The following is an 18,625-nucleotide window of genomic DNA, read 5'->3' as shown; positions in this document are numbered from 1 at the left end:
CAGGGATTGAAGAGCTTATATAAGAAAATAATCAAATAAACAAAAAAGAGTCATAGGGGATAGGGTCTACTTGCTCAATCGACAATGGTGAGACATTTATGAATAGAAGCTCAGCAAGAAGAAACTATCGCCTAGTCAGAGATTTGTCTGAAACCAAGAAGAAGACAGCCGCAAGCTCTGGGTGTCACCGTGATTTCTATTTGACCAATGTAGAGGACTGAGAATAGGGGGTCCGTTAAATGTCCAGGAAACATCGCTGCTGAAAGATGTTTATTGCCAAAAGACGACAAACAGGATCGAAGACCAAAGATGGAAGAAGAAGAGGAAGGGCCAAAGAGAAAGAGAGAAAATGGACGTCAGAGATGGAGGGGTTGTTTCACAGGTTTGGAGACAATCAACAGTGTTTTTGCCCATCTCTTGCCCTTATTTAATATTTTCTCAAAAAAAAAAAATTACTTCTTTTTAGAAATTATATTTAAAAAATTATTGTTATTGATATTAGGGGCGAAAAAATGCTCGTATTGACTCGAAACCCTTTATTAAATTACAGGGCGCTAAAAATTATTTTTTATTAATTTTAACCGATTATTTATACTCATGATCAAACTATCTCAATCTACTTTTTCTCATTTTATTATCGAATAAAGATATTCGTAATTTAAATTCTTATCTAATTTTTCTCATTTTATTATCGATTAGAAATATTCCTAGTTTGACTTCATGTCTAACCCTGTGGATTTTTCATTTATCCATCTAAGTTTATGGATTTCTATCACTCATTTTTGGGAATTTGTATATAGAGATGCAAATGAATCTGATTTAATTTGACTTGAATTCCAATCCAATTCATTTACTTTATGCCAGATTTATTTAGACATTGTTTAGTCATTATGGATTAAATTGGATTATAAAATGACTTTTCTTAATTTAATCAAATTCAAATGTTGCCTGATCCCATTCTTAGGATTAATGTGTAAACATCCCAGATCCGGTGGGAAAAGGGGAAATAGGCCTTGAGCTACGGTGTTAATATTATTTAGATGGATTTTTTCTACCTTTGTTGATGGAGGGAGCCTTCCGGTAGCACCTGATGTGCAGGACAAAAAATCCGGTCGCCGACCTTTTCTTTGAAACTTAGCCGTGAGCTTGTTATTAAAATTTCTTCTCTCATTTTCATAATATATCCTATCTTCTGTGCTCTCTCTAGTAAGAAGTGTTCACGTCGCCAGGATTTCCCTCTAGTTATTACATGTTGTGAACTCAACTGGTTTCTTTGCTTTAAATTATTATTATCTTTCCTTCAGATCTTTATATTCAGCATCTTCTCAAGGGGAGAATCTTCCCTCGATTTCAAACCTCTAGAGAAGTGATTGAAAAGCCTGTAAGGACCATTTGGAACTTGCAACATCAGATCCGTATATCCTTTGTCGAGGGCAGTCAACTAGAGATGTTCTTTGAGGATCTACAGGCGAGAGAAAAAGTGCTGAATAGAGGGCCATGGTTCTACAAATCGAATTGGCTGATGGTAGGCCCATCGACAGATAATGGTGATGGTACGGTCGAGAAGCTACACCTACAAAAAGTCTGGCCACAACTTCACTATATTCCTCGTACCATCGTGGAAGATTCAAGAGTTAAAGCTATTGGGCTAATTGCAGGTGATATAGTAAATGATCAACCGAAGATTCAAACAGGGGTATTAATGAGAGGAATATACACAAGAGTTCAAATTCTACTGGACATTCGTCACTCTCTAACTGCAGGGTTCTTCGTTACAGTGGAAGGGAAAAAGAAGTGGATTCGATTTTGCTATGAGTCCCTCACGAAACCATGTGCCTTTTGTGGATTGCTGGGTCATCACTGGCAAAGATGTAAACAATTGAGTCAGCCACTGGAGCTAGTTAAAATTGAACTGGAGCAGAGAGAAATTGATCTCCCAGGAGAGTGGCTTAGAGCCAAATACCATCCTGAAAGGCCTCTCAAAATTCCGACTTATAGAGAACAAAGGGAGGGATGTAAAGTCCAACTAATTAAAATGAGCGAAACTGGTTCAGAAGATGAAGGCTCTGCTGAAAAATGAAGATGCCTAGAGGATCGTTCGGCACTGATGAACAGGAACACCGGAAAGCATGCACAGAAAAGGATGCAAGGGGGAATCGTTGAGCAAGAACGAGTCAACTCACTCAACTCGTAATGGAAAATAGTATAATGAAAAATCAGAAAAAAATGAAATGACACATGGCTACCATGCGGGGGATACTTCACACACCTGGAGAGCATGGAAGAAGTGCGTGCCTGCTGATGGGAAAGAATGGGACACAGTTGGCGGTCATGCATCGGGTAAGAGAAAGCTGGCGGAAATGATGGGCTCAAAATCAGATGGTCCAAGATAACTTGACCCTCACACAAAATAAAAAAATAATAAATTGCCCTTATCTCACCACAATAAATGAGAGGATATGGACCCGTTATATCATAAAATCGGGCAGGTTTGGACATGTGGATAGTGTATGTTTTTACAACGATGTATATTATGATATTTAATGTAAATGAACAAAATATATATTTGATTCATGTTATTATGGTGTTTTTCTATGTAATATATTTAAATTAGATAATTATGAGATTCATGTTAGTTTAAAATATTCACAGCCGTTGGATAAATTTGAGGAGATTTATCCTATTAAGATTGACATTGATGTGCTGCCAAGTTGGTTGGGGTGACTTGTCTCAACTGCTAAGGTGAAACCTAAGGTATATGCAGTATGGGTTTTCTTTAAACCCCGAATCAGACCAAAATTCCAGTATTGCCTTGGACCTCGGAGATAGATGGGCAAAACTAGAATGTTACACCTAACCCTTAAACTCAATTATAATATTACACTAGGTGCTGGATTGGGTTGTATTTGATATGTCAATCAATGAGATCCTTAGAGGGGGTCAAAACCTAGGTATATTGGGACACTCCGAGAATTCATCTGAGTGGGTGATCATAGTGACAGGATCAACCCCTTTGTCGGACAAAGTGAATGATCGGGGATGCACTCTCTCTGATGGAAATCTAAATTGCCGACAGCTGATTTTAACCGTTGAAATTTGTTTTGCAAAATATATTCTCTCCTACTCTTGCTGCCATACCAGTTCGATCTTCACTTGTGGGAACGATCAAGAAAGATTCTTGATATTGCCTTTGGGTAGAAAAGGTAATCTAAAGTCGTGCTCACTAGCATTCCATCACATTCTTGTTGAAGAATTCAATTCTTGCTGAAGAGCCGTTCTACTGATTCTGCTTCATCCTGCACCGTGTCATCTTCGGTAGAAGCAGTCATTGGATTTTTCCTTGAGCGTGAACACCTTCATTGAAGGTTATTGTTACTTCATATCAAGTAAGTCCCTCCACTCCCTTTTGGTTTCAGATCTGGTCCAGTTAGGTTTCAAGATTGATACTTGAAAATGCAGTTTTCTAAAATAGGGAATGTGATTCCCACATGGGAGAGAGAGAAATCTTTGAAATTTCGCCCGACCTTCCTGTAGGGTTCGGCCATCCATATGATGGATCTTTCATCCCTTCAATGGTAACAGAGCTAGGTTCAAATCTTGAACCAAAATTAACCAGATCTGGATTTGCACAAATGGGCAGAAGGCGTTCTACCCGATTTGCGCAGATTAGTGTTTTTTGGGAAATTTGTTCCTAATTTTTGGGCGATTCATATGAAATTAAATATTTATAAATCTGATTTGTAATTAGAATTTTTCTATATATTTTTCTTGATTTTTGGGTTGTTCGTACGGTGGAGATCGAATTCTTTAATGGCGCAAGAAATCTGCACACCTACTGTTCTTTTCATTCTCTGTCTGTAATTTATTTATTTTTTTTTAATTTTTAAACGGAATGTATAGGAATTCAATTTTGATGTAATATTAATAGAAAATTGGTTTTTCTATTTTATTCCATTTAAAGTTGAAGCAGAAAAGCACAAGGAGGAGAATTTCGAAGATTAGGGTTCGACCATCTACGATTTGCAGTTTTGGAAACTGCATACTACGATCTAACTTTTGTTTTGCAGGATAGCAGTCCTACGAACCGCCCTCCTACTGATTATTGATTGTCTTGTATCAATAATTTAATTTCAGATCAATTTTTCTTGAATTAAATCTTGAATTAAAAATCAAACCATATACTCATTCGAACCAGATTGGACCAAACTGGTTGGACCGAATCTGTGGTTCGATGGGGGCTGTTCTCAGCCCTAATTTTTCACTCATGGGTTCAGGAGTTGATGGTTAATTGCAAGATGCAATTCAACCCACATCTGTAAAACCCAGTTTTAATATGTTAAAATTGCTTTAGCCCTTTTCAACATAAAAACTATATGGGCCGAGCTGCTCTTTGTAATTCAACCCATATACCTAGATAATATTAATCAGTAATATTATGACAACTTATGGGCTTTAATTATGGGTTTTACAGTTATTTAATTGATTTGATCAATTATGGTTTTCATGCATGTAATGTATGGATGTGTGATGTGCTACGTTCATGGGCCATAATTACTTGGCCCATGCTGATTCGATAGTGGCTCTTGCGCACACCATGGCTGAATGCACATCATTGCCACGGTGTCCTTAAGATCATTGGATGATCTCCCTTCATGGTGGGCCCCACTTTAGCTTCCTCCCCAAGAGGAACCATGCGGAACCCTAGCCGTATAGGGTCCATCTAAATCTGGCTTTATGAAAGTCAATGGGAGCCACTTTGGTTAAACCTAAGTTAAACTAGGGCATAATATTTCGTTCCCTCCTCTGAAATATGAGTGCATGTGATAAAGAGATTCATATGATGAACTCTCTAAAAGCCTTCCATCATTAACATGAAGATGGGTCCTTTAGTAATGAGGAAACACACCATAAAATTGGGCTATCCATTTGCTGTTGGATCTGTTTGATTGTTTCATAAGATGATAGGGGCATCATAGACCAATGTGGGAGGGGCCTATCCTAAAATGGAAGAGTCTCTCACGGTACCTTGGCGTTCACGAATATTATGGGTGAGCACTCACTGGACAGAAATGTTTAACTTAAAATGACAATGAACCTTGTCTGATAGAGACCAAAGGAAAAGTTCATAAGATGAGTGGATATGATCCTTCATAGAAAGGTGGTGGGGTTATGCAGCTGAAACAGTTGGTTCCATGCACCCTATGTGATTTCTCACATTTTTAGAGACATAATTCGTAGTCTCTATCGCTGAGATAGGAGGAAAATCTCAGAGATGAATAAATGGAAATGAAACATAGATTAAAAGTCATATCTATGTAAATAACATGAATCAAATAAGGTTGTGGACTAATATTTGCTTTTCCCTTTACCATAAATGACAAACGGTCAATTCACTAAATTGTTGGACGACAACAAGCTTAAGGGCCCAAATTGCGCTGAATGGTATCGTAACCTTATGCTGGTCTTGACGCCCGAAAAATTGAACAATGTAGCTAAAAACCCTGCTCCGAAACGTCTAGGTGATAGGACTTCTGAGGCCTGCATGAGAGACTATCAAGAATGGGAGGAGAAAAATTCTCTTGCCCAGTGCTATATCATAATTATATAAGCAGATGTATTTTTTTGTTATAATTGGTGCTATAACTAAAAAAAATTCTCTAAATTACAAATTGGAATTGGAATAGAAGAAGAAATGCGTTGGAATTTATAAAAAAATCTGAGGAAGATTTAACATCTCTAGAAGAAGTAGCAAAGGCATTTAATAATCAAGCAGAGGAGGTGGGGAATAGTGAACATAGTCAACTCCCTGAGTTTCATGATTTGAAATTTGAGAAAATCTCGGATGAAGAAGCAAATGATCCGCTGATTCCTCCTACAGATGAGGAAATTGAACAGGTGGTAAAATCTCTGAAACCACACCGGATGGTTTTATCCCATACTTTTATATCAGAAGTTTTGGAGCATTGTCAAAGCGGATATATGTAACTGGATTAGGGAGGTTTTTCACTATGCTACTTCTGTCCAGAAATAAATGCTACAAATTTGGTTTACATACCAAAAATCAAACTGCCAGAGAAAATAAATCAATTCAGACCAATTAGTGTCTGCAATGTGCTATACAGGACCCTAGCTAAATGCTTGGTGAAAAAAATGCAAAATCATCTAGATAAATTAATTGCTCCTAACCAATCAACATTCATAAAGGGAAGGCAGTGTGTGGATAATGTGATTTTAACAAAGGAAATTTTGCATAGGATGAGAAAGCAAAAAAAAGGGTCCGGGGTGGATCCTAATGAAAATCGATATGTCAAATGCATATGATAGAATGAGAAGAGATTTTATAATTCAGGTTCTTCATAATATGGGGTTCTTAGAAAAGTGGTGTGAAATGATAAAATGGTGTATTGACACCCCTAAGTTCTCTGTCAAAATCAAGGGTACCCAAAAAGAATTCTTCTCTTTACAGAATGGACTAAGGCAAGGTGATCCCTTATCCCCCTAGCTGTTCATCATAGTATGCAAGCACTATCCTGTATGATTGTAAGGGAGGAAGTAAAGAAGAATATAAGGGGAATCGACATCTACAGATCTGGCCCAAAAATATCTCACCTTCTATTTGCAGATGATTGTCTATTGATCTATAGAGCTGAAGTAAATAAGGTAAAACAAATGCAAAAAATTTTACATGAATTTGAGATGTAATTGGGGTAAAAAATAAATACCTCAAAATCTGGGGTTCATTTTAGCCCGGGGGTTCACAGGAGAATATCAAAATTATTAATGCAGATTCTCCATATAAAAAAGCTCAAACCCGTAGAGAGGTATTTAGGGGTTCAGCTCTCCCTAAGGGCTGCTAAGAGAAATGCATGTTCTGAGCTCCTAGAGAAGGTAAAGTCGAGGCTTAGCTTATAGAAAGCAAAATTGTTATCACAAGCAGGCAGAACTAGTTTGGTCAAATCGACCTTACAGGCGGTTCCAATCTATCAAATGGGTTCAGGCAATTCACTGAGGAAAAGAAAAGATGATTCATTATGGTGGAAACAGGTTGTCTCAGTTTGGGAGCAAATGAAAAAGAATACAACATGTCAAATAAATAACGGGTCTAGGGCATTCATTTCAGATCCTTGGGTGCCTTCAATTCCAAATGGAATCCCGGAAATAAAATCTGTTAATCAACTGTCTTGCAGGAGATTATCGGTTAAAGATCTCATCTCTGATGATGGGATCATCAAATGGTCGAATCTTGTTTTCATGAGATGGAATGGCAGCATATATATCAAGTCAATATTTTAGATCAGCATTCGATAGATAAAATGTGACATCCCTATGAGATTCCAAATCTTCATGTGGAAGGCTTGGTGGAACGGTATTAAAACAAAAGATAAAATGGTTTTCCTACAGGAAGAAGATAGGAAATGTGTCATATGTCATACATCCATCGAAACATGGAAACATTTGTTCTTTGAATGCCCATATGCTCGATCTGTTTGGTTTGCTGCTTCCCTGGGAATAAACCCACAACAAGTGCAAGACAAAGATCTATATTCGTTCATCTTGAAGTGGATCGAATCTAAATTACATAGTCTAAGCAAGGAAGAGAAAAAACTATTCATAGGAATTTTTTTTATTCTTTTCAGGCTTATATGGGACATGAGAAATGAAGCTCTTCACAAAAGAACTATCATGCACCCAAGCAAGCTACTGGATTTGATGCAAAGTTACATTCCTCAGAGATCAAACACACCCACATCAAAATCAATTTTCATGCATGCACACATACTATATTATCTGTGGAACATAAAATATTCATTGATGGATCCTTTATCTCTTCATTAGGAATGGTAGGAACCGGAATACAAATTCAAGCAGCTGATGGCACCCCAGTGGTCTCAAGTAGTAGAAGATTTAATGCAACTAATGCTCTCCAAGCAGAATGGTGGGCACTCTTGCATGGACCCCAACATGCCCTCTCCATAAACCTCAAGTCGGTAGCGTTATTCTCGGACTCAGAAGGCTTGGTAAAAAACTTCTACATAAAGGAGGGGAGGAATGGTTCATCACACCAATAAAGCGCTGAATAGTAGATCTTCTTCCTTTTTTTGATATACTTTGTGTATCTTATATTAATGGAGAGATGAATGGGATTGTTCATGAACTTACTTATAATGCATGTAAATATAGTAGGATAGTAGAAGACTGGAGCAACCAAACAAACTCTACTGTTTTGTCTATATTTTAATCAAAGCCATATCTTGCCAAAAAAAAAAAAGGATTAATGTGTATGTAAAATACCATTTTTTATTAAAATTCTTCTGAATTAAGTAGGATTTGAGATTTAGGTAAATTAATTTTCATCAGTTCTGTCAAAAAGTTGACCCAACCCAAGAAAAGTGGATTAGGGTTGCCTATTTAATGACTCGAGCTAGAAGGCTGAATGACCCAAAAAAGAATTTGAGTTGGATCAGGTTGGCTCATGGGTCACCTATTTTCAAATTGATGTTGATCTAAACAGTACAGTTGAACCATTCAAACTATTTGAACCGGATGGTTAAATCCATATTTTTTATTTTTTTTTCTGTCAAAAAAAAAACATTGAATTGGTCAAAAATCAGATGACCCGGATGGCTGAATCATTGACCCGTCCGACTGGTGGGTCAACCCGAAAGCTGAATATTTAGGACTAGGGCATAGCCTTTGCCAATTCAACCCAAAATTGCCTTAACTAGCCCAACCCAACCCGATCTGATTGCCCGGTCTATTCATTTATGATATATTTTCTTGTACTTTATATTAAATGTTATACATTTATACTGATTTTATACAGATTTACTAATATTCCAATTGAACCCGATTCAAATCAGATACCTAAATATGTAAATGAATAAATTTGAATTCATATTTTCCATATTTATGGTATATCAAATCAAATTTGGATCCAGATGGTACCCTTGTGGTCTTATACGACTTCGGATAATACCCTATTTTACATGGACATGTCACATATTTCCAGCACAGTTTATCAAGGAAAAAGGAAAAATTGAAAAAGAATGACTGGTAGATATCCTATCTGGCTATCTTTAGGGCACGTTTGGGAGGGCTAAGTTTAAGATTCAACCTAGCTGGTTCAGCTGCTTTGAAATGCTCCTGATAAGCTGCAGCTGATTTGGTCCTCTTAGAAATTTTCACTGAAAAGAGCTTACAGGCCTACCTCAAAAAGCTAGAAGCTGTTGTTTACTTGTGCTTTGTCCCTGCCAAACGAGTACTTAATAATGTGGGAAGTGAAGAACGAAGATATCCTTCTCATATAGGTCCATCCTACCTGTTTGGGCATGAAATGCACCCAAAAGCATGTTTTGTTTATTGCAAATTCCAAAGAAATGGTTCTTCTAGGGGTTCGTATGGCATTCCTATTAGGGTTAAGGTCGGTTGGACGTCATTTTCCGTAGAAAATGATATTCAATTGCAAGACAAAATCACTTTTCTAATTTTGTTTGTGTTTGGTTCAAATTGGGAAATAGATGTCTCGAGTGGTAACCTTTGAGTGAAGAGGACCAAATGATCAATTCTCTCTTTGCTAAATGACTTGCAGAAAATTAGTACTGCCATTTTCTTAAATTTGTTATAAAAATGGTTTTTTAGAGCTATTTTACATGCAACCAAACACTAAAATTGTAAATGAACAATTTTTTAGGTGATTGGTCTGTTTCTTTCATTTTAAGTGCGGAGGCAAATAGGCTCTCCTCAAAGCAAAAACCGTGTGTACACCTTTAGAGCATAGGCATCCAGCTACATATGATCTTAGAAGTTAGAACGCTTGCATGAATTTTGATTTTAGGAGACAGGGAAGCTTTTGTCTTTTAGGCCACGTTTGGGAATGCTTAAAAATAAGTATTTATTCAAAATAAGTATTTATTTGGGTCGGAACCACGCTATTAAGCTTGGTGTTTAGGAAATTAAGTCCAAGTGATTATTTAAAACAATAAGGGTTTATTTTTTAACTCCAAATTTTCATTTTTTTAAGTGTTTGTATAATAATCATTTATTCAAAATTTTTCTTTCAGAATTGTCCCCAATGATTTTTTAGAATGCCAATTAAACCCTTGAATGTTAAAAACGTTGTACAGAAGCGAACGATGACTATGAGTCTATAAATGCCATTACTGGAGTTTGATTTGTCTTCCTCGACCCAACACCTTTGCAACGAATTTGGCTTCAGTCTAGGCACCCTTAGTTAGGGCACCGTTTGCACATTCGGAGGATGAGCCATGCGTCTCCGAATTGTGTGAATGGCTTAATCATGCGAGGATTTTTCAGCTCCGTTAGTATGCATCGCCGTTAGTAGAAGTTAAGCAAAATGGTGTTTTGCTCCTAGATCTCCTCCTCTCCTCTCCTGTTGCAGACGAGACATCTCTCCTCCTCCTCTCTCTCCCCATCCGCTCGGCATGACTTCACAACCATCACCGCCAACAACTTCGCAAGCAAAAGATAATCCCCTATAGATAGAACTTCAGTATATGCTGAATCAATATCACCTACATTAAACGCATCCATAACATTGCTCCAAGAAGCCCAGATTGAGTCCCTGTCCTGCTCCATAATCTCATTGCCCAAAGCTTCAGCAGTTAATTCCGGAATAGCAACTCTTACAGTAGCTCGTGATGTTTCATTATCTTCCCCAGCCACTCGAATTGCTTGTAGAGTAGCCTCATCTTTTGATGCTTTCCAGACACTTCTTGCAGAAGGCCCCTCACCAAGCCTAACAGATCCTTGTCCCTTATTCCAAGCTCTTGTGTTGCCAACCTGATCATTGTCATGTTCTCTAGATGACCTATCATCAGCACCTAGAGCTCTTTTAGAACTGATATGCCCATTTCCTAAAGAAACATATGCATAAGATTCCCATGCATCAAACACATCAGATCTCCAAGGTGGGTTCCTTCCCCTCACTCCTAAAACACCACAATCAGATGAAAGGGACCTCTCTGCAAATGGAATCCATCCATTGCCACCCCTGCCCAACTTGCTACTAGAGTAATCAGAGAGCCCATTATACTTGCCAACCAACCTAGCAAAGGATCCTTCATAACCCACCATAAAAGTACTACCTTTCCTTCCTAATGACACCGTCAGATCCCGTGCCATGTCTTCAACAATTCTCTCAAGACCCCTCACTCTGTTCTCTAGATGCTGTCATGGGACCCGCCCATGAAGTCTTGCAATATGGAAATATTTTAGTGAATATTGAAAACCAGTTCAAAAAGCATTTCTCAAACAGAACTTACTCAACCAACCTATAACATGTTCATGAGATGAGCTTGTTGCCTCTCTAGTTGTGTCAACTGTCTTTGGATAGCTAACCAGTTTCCTTTATTATTCATGAAAGCACCTTCAGAATGGTCATCAGTTCCAGGGGGGAAGTAAAATGGGCACTGGAATTGTCCTTTGGACTAATGTTAGTACTATCATCACCATTAAAACCTCTTGCTTTCAAGTATTTTCCCCACATTACTCTTTGTTCAGTCCATTTATCTCGGTTGTTTGTCGTGGCGTTGATGGTTGTAAAGTCGCCATCGAGTGGATGCCTGCAATCCAAAATGACTATGGTTAGTTTTCATGGGAGAAGAAGAGATGCAAAGAAGACAATACCTGAGGTTGATCTCGCCACTGGTGATGGTTGTTTGTCATTGGCGGTGATACTCTTCAGCTCTGTTGTGAAGTTGTCGCCGAGTAGATGGGAACCATCCAAAACGATTAGGGTTAGTTTTCAAGGAAGAAGAAGAGATGCACAGAAAACAATATCTGAGGTTGATCCCACTGCTGGTGATGATTGTTTGTCGCTTGCGATGATGGTTGTAAAGTCACCGCCGGGCGGATGGGGAGAGAGAGAGAGAGGGAGGAGAGATGACTTGTCTACAACAAGAGAGGAGAGGAGAGGAGGAGCATGTCTCGCTCAAAATTATTACCCTTGGCTAAGTGGTCGTTGAAGCATAGCTTTAGGTGTCGAATCCACAGAGAAGCTGATTAAACCAACAAAAGGAATTATCGCTAAGAGTGAATAACCTAGAAAAAATGATTTTCTAAAAATAAAAAGAAGAGCAAAAATATTTGAATAAAAGTAATGATGATTAAAAGATGAAAAGTAGTATTGTGATAAACAAGGCTTCGAGATTCACTTGATCGATTTGTTTAAATGGTCTTGACTTTGATTCCTATTTATTACTCAATTGCAAGTTTTACATCCCAAACAAACAATCAAAAAATATAACTTTGAAGCCAACGACAAGAACAAAAGTATTTGTTCTAAGAGAATTAATTTTTTATGAAGAACAAAATGATCTATTCTTACAAGCTACTCAAGAACGACAATATATTAGATTGACAGTATTGCAGTCAATGATCAACCCATAAAATAAATCTACCCAATAAATTATTTTCTAACAAATTGCACATAAAAAGAGCATGACTAATCTTATATGGCAATTGAAGAATAAAACTTTTGGGTTTATCAAATAATAAAAGAAATCTTTCAGGAACAAAATTAAACATTGAAATCTCTTAAGCCGCGCTTGGACGCCATTCTCCCCTCTTCTCTTCTGTGAAAGACTGAGAAAATAATGCCAAAATAACCTCTGGAAGTCATCCCCCCTTTTTGGTCAGATTTTTTCCATTTTATTGTGTTGCTAGGCTCCTCAATCTGCTTAGCCCGGATCTACATCTTATCCCCAAACTTTTGCCTAGATAGAGATTGATTTAGAAGAAGTTATCAACAAATGAATTGTAGCCCTATCTCTTATCCATCCATAGCCTCAAGAATCATTGAATGTCAACATTTGTAGAGAAAGAAATGCCCAAAATATCAGACCCTGTTTAGAGTAAAGCGGGAAACGAATCAACACTCATACTTGGGTCATTGAATTTGGGTTTGGGTTTCTTGGACCTATGTTTGGGCTTTCCTCCATTGAATTATTAATTCTTTTAGCATAAAAAGTGCACAAATAATAAAATTGACATTTATAAAATTATTATGGAAAAATATTATTTTTAAGCTCTTTATTTTACAAATGTCAATTGTTGAGCACACTTTAGATGTACATTTTCATACTTTCATCACAACCCCCAACCAGCTTAATGCTAGTCCCTAGCAATTTAAGCACAAATAAAAAGACAAAGCATGATGATTAGCTTAAACAGAAATCCAGCAAAACCACCTAAGCATTTCAAACAAAAGGGTTAGAAAAAGATCACAAATGCTATCAAGATTACTTCAATTATAAACTCCAAAAGTGAATGTGTGTGAACTAAGAAAAACCTTCATACCACAAACCACAATACATATAGCCTTGAGAATTAATCAAAGTAAAAGCCTCAACTCCATATCCTCACAGGTAAGTTGTTTTAAGGCAAGGGATTTCTCTCATGGAGTTCGAAATCAGATAAATACTCAAAGAAAAGGCCAAATTTACAGACAAACAAACAAACGATCATTGATCAAAAGATAGGAAAGTTAGCTGTTTAAAACTCCACCATTCTTACCACCAACCAGCTTTAGGATTTCAATCAATCAAATACGAGAGCAATACAAATAGAAATCAAGCCTAGGGAGAAAGACTATTCCCTAAGAAAAGAAGTTTGTCTTTTGAATTGACAGAAGACTTTATTGTACTGAGTCTTCTTCATCAATTTTTTTTCTTTTGTTTTTTTTTTTTTTTTGATAATGCAAAGTAGGGAAAGTGCAAAGTTTCTCACATAACTAATATTACACATGTTATTTCAAAGGTTTCACATAACATAACACGAACTAATTCTCCCTCTCTTCTTTTTTTTTTCTGAAAATTGACTAATATCATCCTTCAGCTTATCATCCAAGCATTCCTCAAACCAAGTAATGTCATTCTAAACAACAACTAACCAATTCAACAGATCGATGCAAGTTCATAAGTTGTTTCCTCAACTCTCTTCTAGAAAAATGTGCGCTTAAACATGACAATTCTCTTAGTTATATATATTGAACATTCATCTAACCACAAAGCTTAGTATTGTGCGCAAAAAGTTTTCAAAAGTTATTCTTTGATAATCAAGATAGAAAAATGACTTAAACCAAACAATTTTAAATTCATACCTAAATAGAAGAGCAAAAAATCCAATCTAAGCTTCTCAAACATGCAATGCAAACTTATTCACACAAAACTACCAGAATAAAAACAATAAGTAAAGTGTTGGTTGTCTCTCTTTCACACAAGAAGAATGTATATAAAAAGTGTGCATATTATGTGCATGCAATGCTACCACTCCAACCTGAACGATTCAGTGTTCTCATTGGCATAAAAATGAAAGAAATAGCAAAGCAAAGGGTAGGGGACACCTGATCGATGGATTGAGACTAGACCTGCAAATTTATCAACTAGAAGAAGGAAACGTAAAAAACTAATAAAACAAAAACAAAAACAAATAAAAGAAAAGAAAGATAAAAAATGGTAGTGTAGAAAGATAAAACCTGATTAAGCATTGTAGATTAGAGCTACAAGAGTGATATTCTCAGGTTGGTCTACCCTCTCCACATAATGCTTCAACCGTTGTTCATTAACTCGGAGAACTCTCCCCTTTCAGACATGATATGTCCCAAAACAATACCTGGTCCCAAAAATGCATGTTTCAATCCTTTAGGAAGTGGGGATAACTCTATTTTTGGTGTCTCCATAGAAGATGGCTTTGGATGTTCTCTTTCACATGGCAACTCCTCAAAGCGTGGTTGCTAAAACTTCTTCTGTTTATCCTGCATGTCATTAGAAATAGAGGAAACAACAGAGACATCATTAATAGGATAAAACAAAAATTCAGAACTCAAATTAGAATTACGGAGGAGATATTCTAAAGATTCAGAATTTTCCCTTTGATCTACTTCTTCTACAATGAAAGAGTCTATCATGTAGGTATGATAGCACTCATCCTCGTCTCGGGGCTGCTTTCCAACATGAAAAATATTCACCTCAAAAGTCATATTCCCAAATGAAAGCTTCATCAAACCATTCCTACAATTAAAAAGAGCATTGGCTGTAGCAAGGAATGACTTTCCTAAAATAAGCGGAATCTTCGACTCACTGTCAACCACAGATTGAGTATCTAAAACCAAAAAAATCAATAAGATAATAGAATTTATCAATCTGAAGCAAAACATGTTCTATTATACCCCTCAATTTCTGAAGAGAATGGTCAGCCAACTATAACACCACAGACGTGGGTTTTATCTCTCCAAGACTTAATTGCAAGTAAACCGAATAAGGCATTAAATTTACACTTGCTCCTAAGTCCAAGAGAGCTTGACTGAATTCTTGTGTCCCAATATGGCATGCAATTGTGGGGCACCCTGGATCTTTATACTTTGGCAATGTTCTCTGCTCAATCACTGCACTTACCTGTTCTATCAGAAATGCAGTTTTCTTGGCATGGTGTCTCCTTTTCATGGTACATAGATCCTTGATCACCTTGGCATAAGCTGGTGCCTGCTTAATCACATGCAAAAAGGTAGATTAATCTTAACTTCTTTCAAATGTTTCAAAATATCACCTTGGTTGTCTGAAATTTTTCCTTCAGATCTAAGAGCTTGGGGGAAAAGGGCACTTGGATCGTAGCCTCCTTTTCTAGCTCTTTTGAGGGGGCATCTTCAATTCTTCTTGAAGTGGTGACATTTGTGTGAAGTGGGCTTGGCAAAGGCCCATATAAAACCTTACCACTGCGAGTAGTGATGGCGTGGACCCCCATAATGTTCTTTGGATCAGAGGTGGATTCTTGTACCTTATGTGACCCCTTCAGATTGGTTTGAGGTTGAGATGGAATTTTGCCCCTCTTGTATAGTAAGAACATTGGTAATCTTAGTTATCTGACTCTTGATATCCTTGTTCTCTTCAACTACTTGCGCAAGAACAGATTCAAACTTTTAATTAGTCTTATTCTGTGTCTCCACAAATGCTTGAAGTGTTTCCTCTAAAGGATTCCTATTCGGTCGAGCATTGTATTGGGGGACAGGATGAAATCTGGATGGTTGCGCCTCTACACTCCAATTGTTGTTGGATGATGTGGGTTGGTTTTGATCCTTCCAACTAAAATTGGGATGGTTCCTCCAGCTAGGGTTGTAGGTCTCTGAATAGGGTGAGATACATCCCTAAGGCATTACATTGTTCTTCATAAACCTCTCTCATCTCACCATAGGTTGGGCAATCCTAAGCTAAGTGATCCAATCCCTCACAGGCAAAACATGAAGTTTGAGTTTCTACCCTGGCAACCATGTGGGTGACTTTATTATTTCTCATCTTTAAGGCCTCAAGTTCCCTAGTTACAACTTCTAATTGGGCTTTGAGATTGTCTTCCTCCTTAAGATGGTAAATCCCGGTTGGACGTGACCTATTAGTACTATCGATAGCACTAGGTCCAGTCCATATGTGGGCTTTCTCAGCTAACTCATTCAGGTAATCTATGACTTCTTAAGGATCATTTTGCAAAAACTCCCCATTATAAATCATCTCTATGAATTGGTACTCCCTACTAGTTAATCATTCATAAAAATAACTAACTAGCCTCCAACTTTCATACTCATGGTACGGACATAGGTTCTGTAGCTCTTTGAATCTCTCTGAGGCTTGGTATAAGGTTTCACTATCCTTTTGAGAAAAGGTTGAGATCAATCTCTTAAGGTTGTTGGTCTTATGGTGTGGAAAGTACTTGTTAAAGAAAGCTTGGGTTATCTCCACTCATATACTTATGGATCTCGGTCTCAAAGAGTATAGCCAACTCTTAGCTCTCTTTCAGGGAAAAAGGGAAAAATTTTAGCCTAACAATGTCTGCAATATCAGCTTGGTTATGAAAGGTGGCCACTACCTCTTCAAATTCCCTAATGTGCACATATGGATTCTCACTGTCTAAACCATGGAAATTAGGCAAGAGTTTGATCATTTCAGGTTTGAACTCAAATTGTGGTGTATTTGGAGGGAACATGAGGCATGATGGTGTGGCTGTCCGGGTGGGGCGCAGGTAGTCTTTTAAAGACCTAAAAGGGTTGTCCTCGTGTTGAATCATGGTTTCAGAATCAGAGGATGAAATAAATGCTACTTTTTCTTCAGGGACTGGTGATGGGTCTATTTGTATCTGTCTAGTGAATCTCCTTCTTTTGTCCCTTAGTCTATTCATACGCCCTAGGCTCCTATATATATATATATATATATTTATATTTTTTTTGTTTTTCTTAGCTTACAAAAAGAAGAAAAGGGGAAAAAGATCAAGAAAATAAAATGCAACTAAAGAAAATGAAACGAACAAAGGAAATAAAAGAGAAGTAAAGAATGTTCAAACCTAGTTGTTGGTTTGGCTTCCTCGACAACGGTGCCAAATTTTGTGTCTTGCCCAAAATTATTACCTTTGGCTAAGCGGTCGTTGAAGCGTAGCTTTAGGTGTCGAATCCATAGAGAAGTTAATTAAACCAACAGAATGAGTTATTTCTAAGAGTGAATAACTTAGAAAAAAATGATTTTCTAAAAATAAAAAGAATAGCAAAAATATTTGAATAAAAGAAACGATGATTAAAAGATGAAAAGTAGTATTGTGATGAACAAGGCTTCGAGATTCACTTAATTGATTTGCTTAACTGGTCTCGACCTTGATTCCTATTTATTACTTAATTGCAAGTTTCACATCCCAAACAAACAATCGGAAAATATAACTTTGAAGACAACGGCAAGAACAAAAGTATTTGTTCTGAGAGAATTAATTTTTGATGAAGAACAAAATGATCTATTCTTACAAGCTTCCCAAGAACGACAATATAACAGATTGACAGTATTGCAGTCAATGATCAACCCATAAAATAAATCTACCCAATCAATTATTTTCTAACAAATTGCACATAAAAAAAGCATGACTAAACTTATATGGAAATTGAAGAATATAACTTCTGGGTTTATCAAAATAATAAAAGAAATCCCTCAAGAACAAAATTAAACATTGAAATCTCTTAAGGAATCAAAGTAAAATAACAAGTAAAACTCATCAATCAAAATCCTTTCTAGTCTTGTTGAAGCTTTAGTTGCGCTTGGACGTCATTCTCCCCTCTTCTCTTCTCTGAAAGACTGAGAAAATAATGCCGAAATAACCCCTGGAAGTCGTCCCCCCTTTTTGGTCAAATTTTTTCCTTTTTACTGTGTGCTGCTAGGCTCCTCAATCTGCTCAGCCCGGATCTGCGTCTTATTCCCAAATTTCCGCCTGGGCAGAGATTGATTTAGAGGAAGTTATGAATAGATGAATTGTAGCCCTATCTCTTATCTGTCCATAGCCTCAAGAATCATTGAATTTTGAAATTTGTAGAGAAAGATATTCCCAAAAAATCAGACCCTGTTTAGAGTAAAGCGGGAAACGAATCAGCACTCATACTTGGGTTTGGGTTTCTTGGACCTATATTTGGGCTTTCCTCCATTGAATTATTAATTCTTTCAGCACAAAAATTGCACAAATAATAAAATTGACATTTATAAAATTATCATGGAAAAATATTATTTTTAAGCTCTTTATTTTACAAAATGTCAATTGTTGAGCACACTTTAGATATGCATTTTCATGCTTTCGTCAGAGCAAAACACTC

At 37.0% G+C, this 18,625-nt stretch overlaps 1 protein-coding gene, 1 non-coding gene and 1 pseudogene across 2 annotated transcripts; 2 read left to right on the top strand and 1 right to left on the bottom strand.

The window, feature by feature from the left end:
* The first annotated feature begins 172 nt into the window (after window positions 1–172).
* LOC148878622 (uncharacterized) lies at window positions 173–2,618 on the top strand. Its single transcript, XM_088957455.1, has 2 exons — window positions 173–382; window positions 1,305–2,618. The coding sequence occupies exons 1-2, from the start codon at window positions 310–312 to the stop codon at window positions 2,078–2,080; spliced, it is 849 nt and encodes a 282-aa protein (XP_088813581.1). The 5' UTR covers window positions 173–309; the 3' UTR covers window positions 2,081–2,618.
* A 7,573-nt stretch (window positions 2,619–10,191) lies between these two features.
* LOC148878621 (microtubule-associated protein TORTIFOLIA1 pseudogene) lies at window positions 10,192–11,378 on the bottom strand (annotated as a pseudogene).
* Window positions 11,379–16,584: 5,206 nt separating this feature from the next.
* LOC148878620 (small nucleolar RNA R71) lies at window positions 16,585–16,691 on the top strand. The gene has a single exon (XR_016106213.1). It is a non-coding gene; the product is annotated as a small nucleolar RNA R71 (small nucleolar RNA).
* The last annotated feature ends 1,934 nt before the right edge of the window (window positions 16,692–18,625 follow it).

Source organism: Nelumbo lutea, chromosome 1 (genome assembly GCF_056320005.1).
Source record: "Nelumbo lutea isolate HS-2025 chromosome 1, American lotus-T2T, whole genome shotgun sequence".
Classification (NCBI taxonomy): Eukaryota; Viridiplantae; Streptophyta; class Magnoliopsida; order Proteales; family Nelumbonaceae; genus Nelumbo; species Nelumbo lutea.
The sequence above is the reverse complement of the archived record's forward strand: the minus strand, read 5'-3'. Positions and strand labels throughout refer to the sequence as shown.

What these genes read in the sequence shown, in the direction of transcription:
- LOC148878622 (XM_088957455.1), top strand. Translation starts at nt 310, where the DNA reads ATGGAAGAAGAAGAGGAAGGGCCAAAGAGAAAGAGAGAAAATGGACGT. An exon ending in ATGGAGGGGTTGTTTCACAG is followed by an intron (nt 383 to 1,304) that starts GTTTGGAGACAA and finishes TCTTTCCTTCAG; the next exon opens with ATCTTTATATTCAGCATCTT.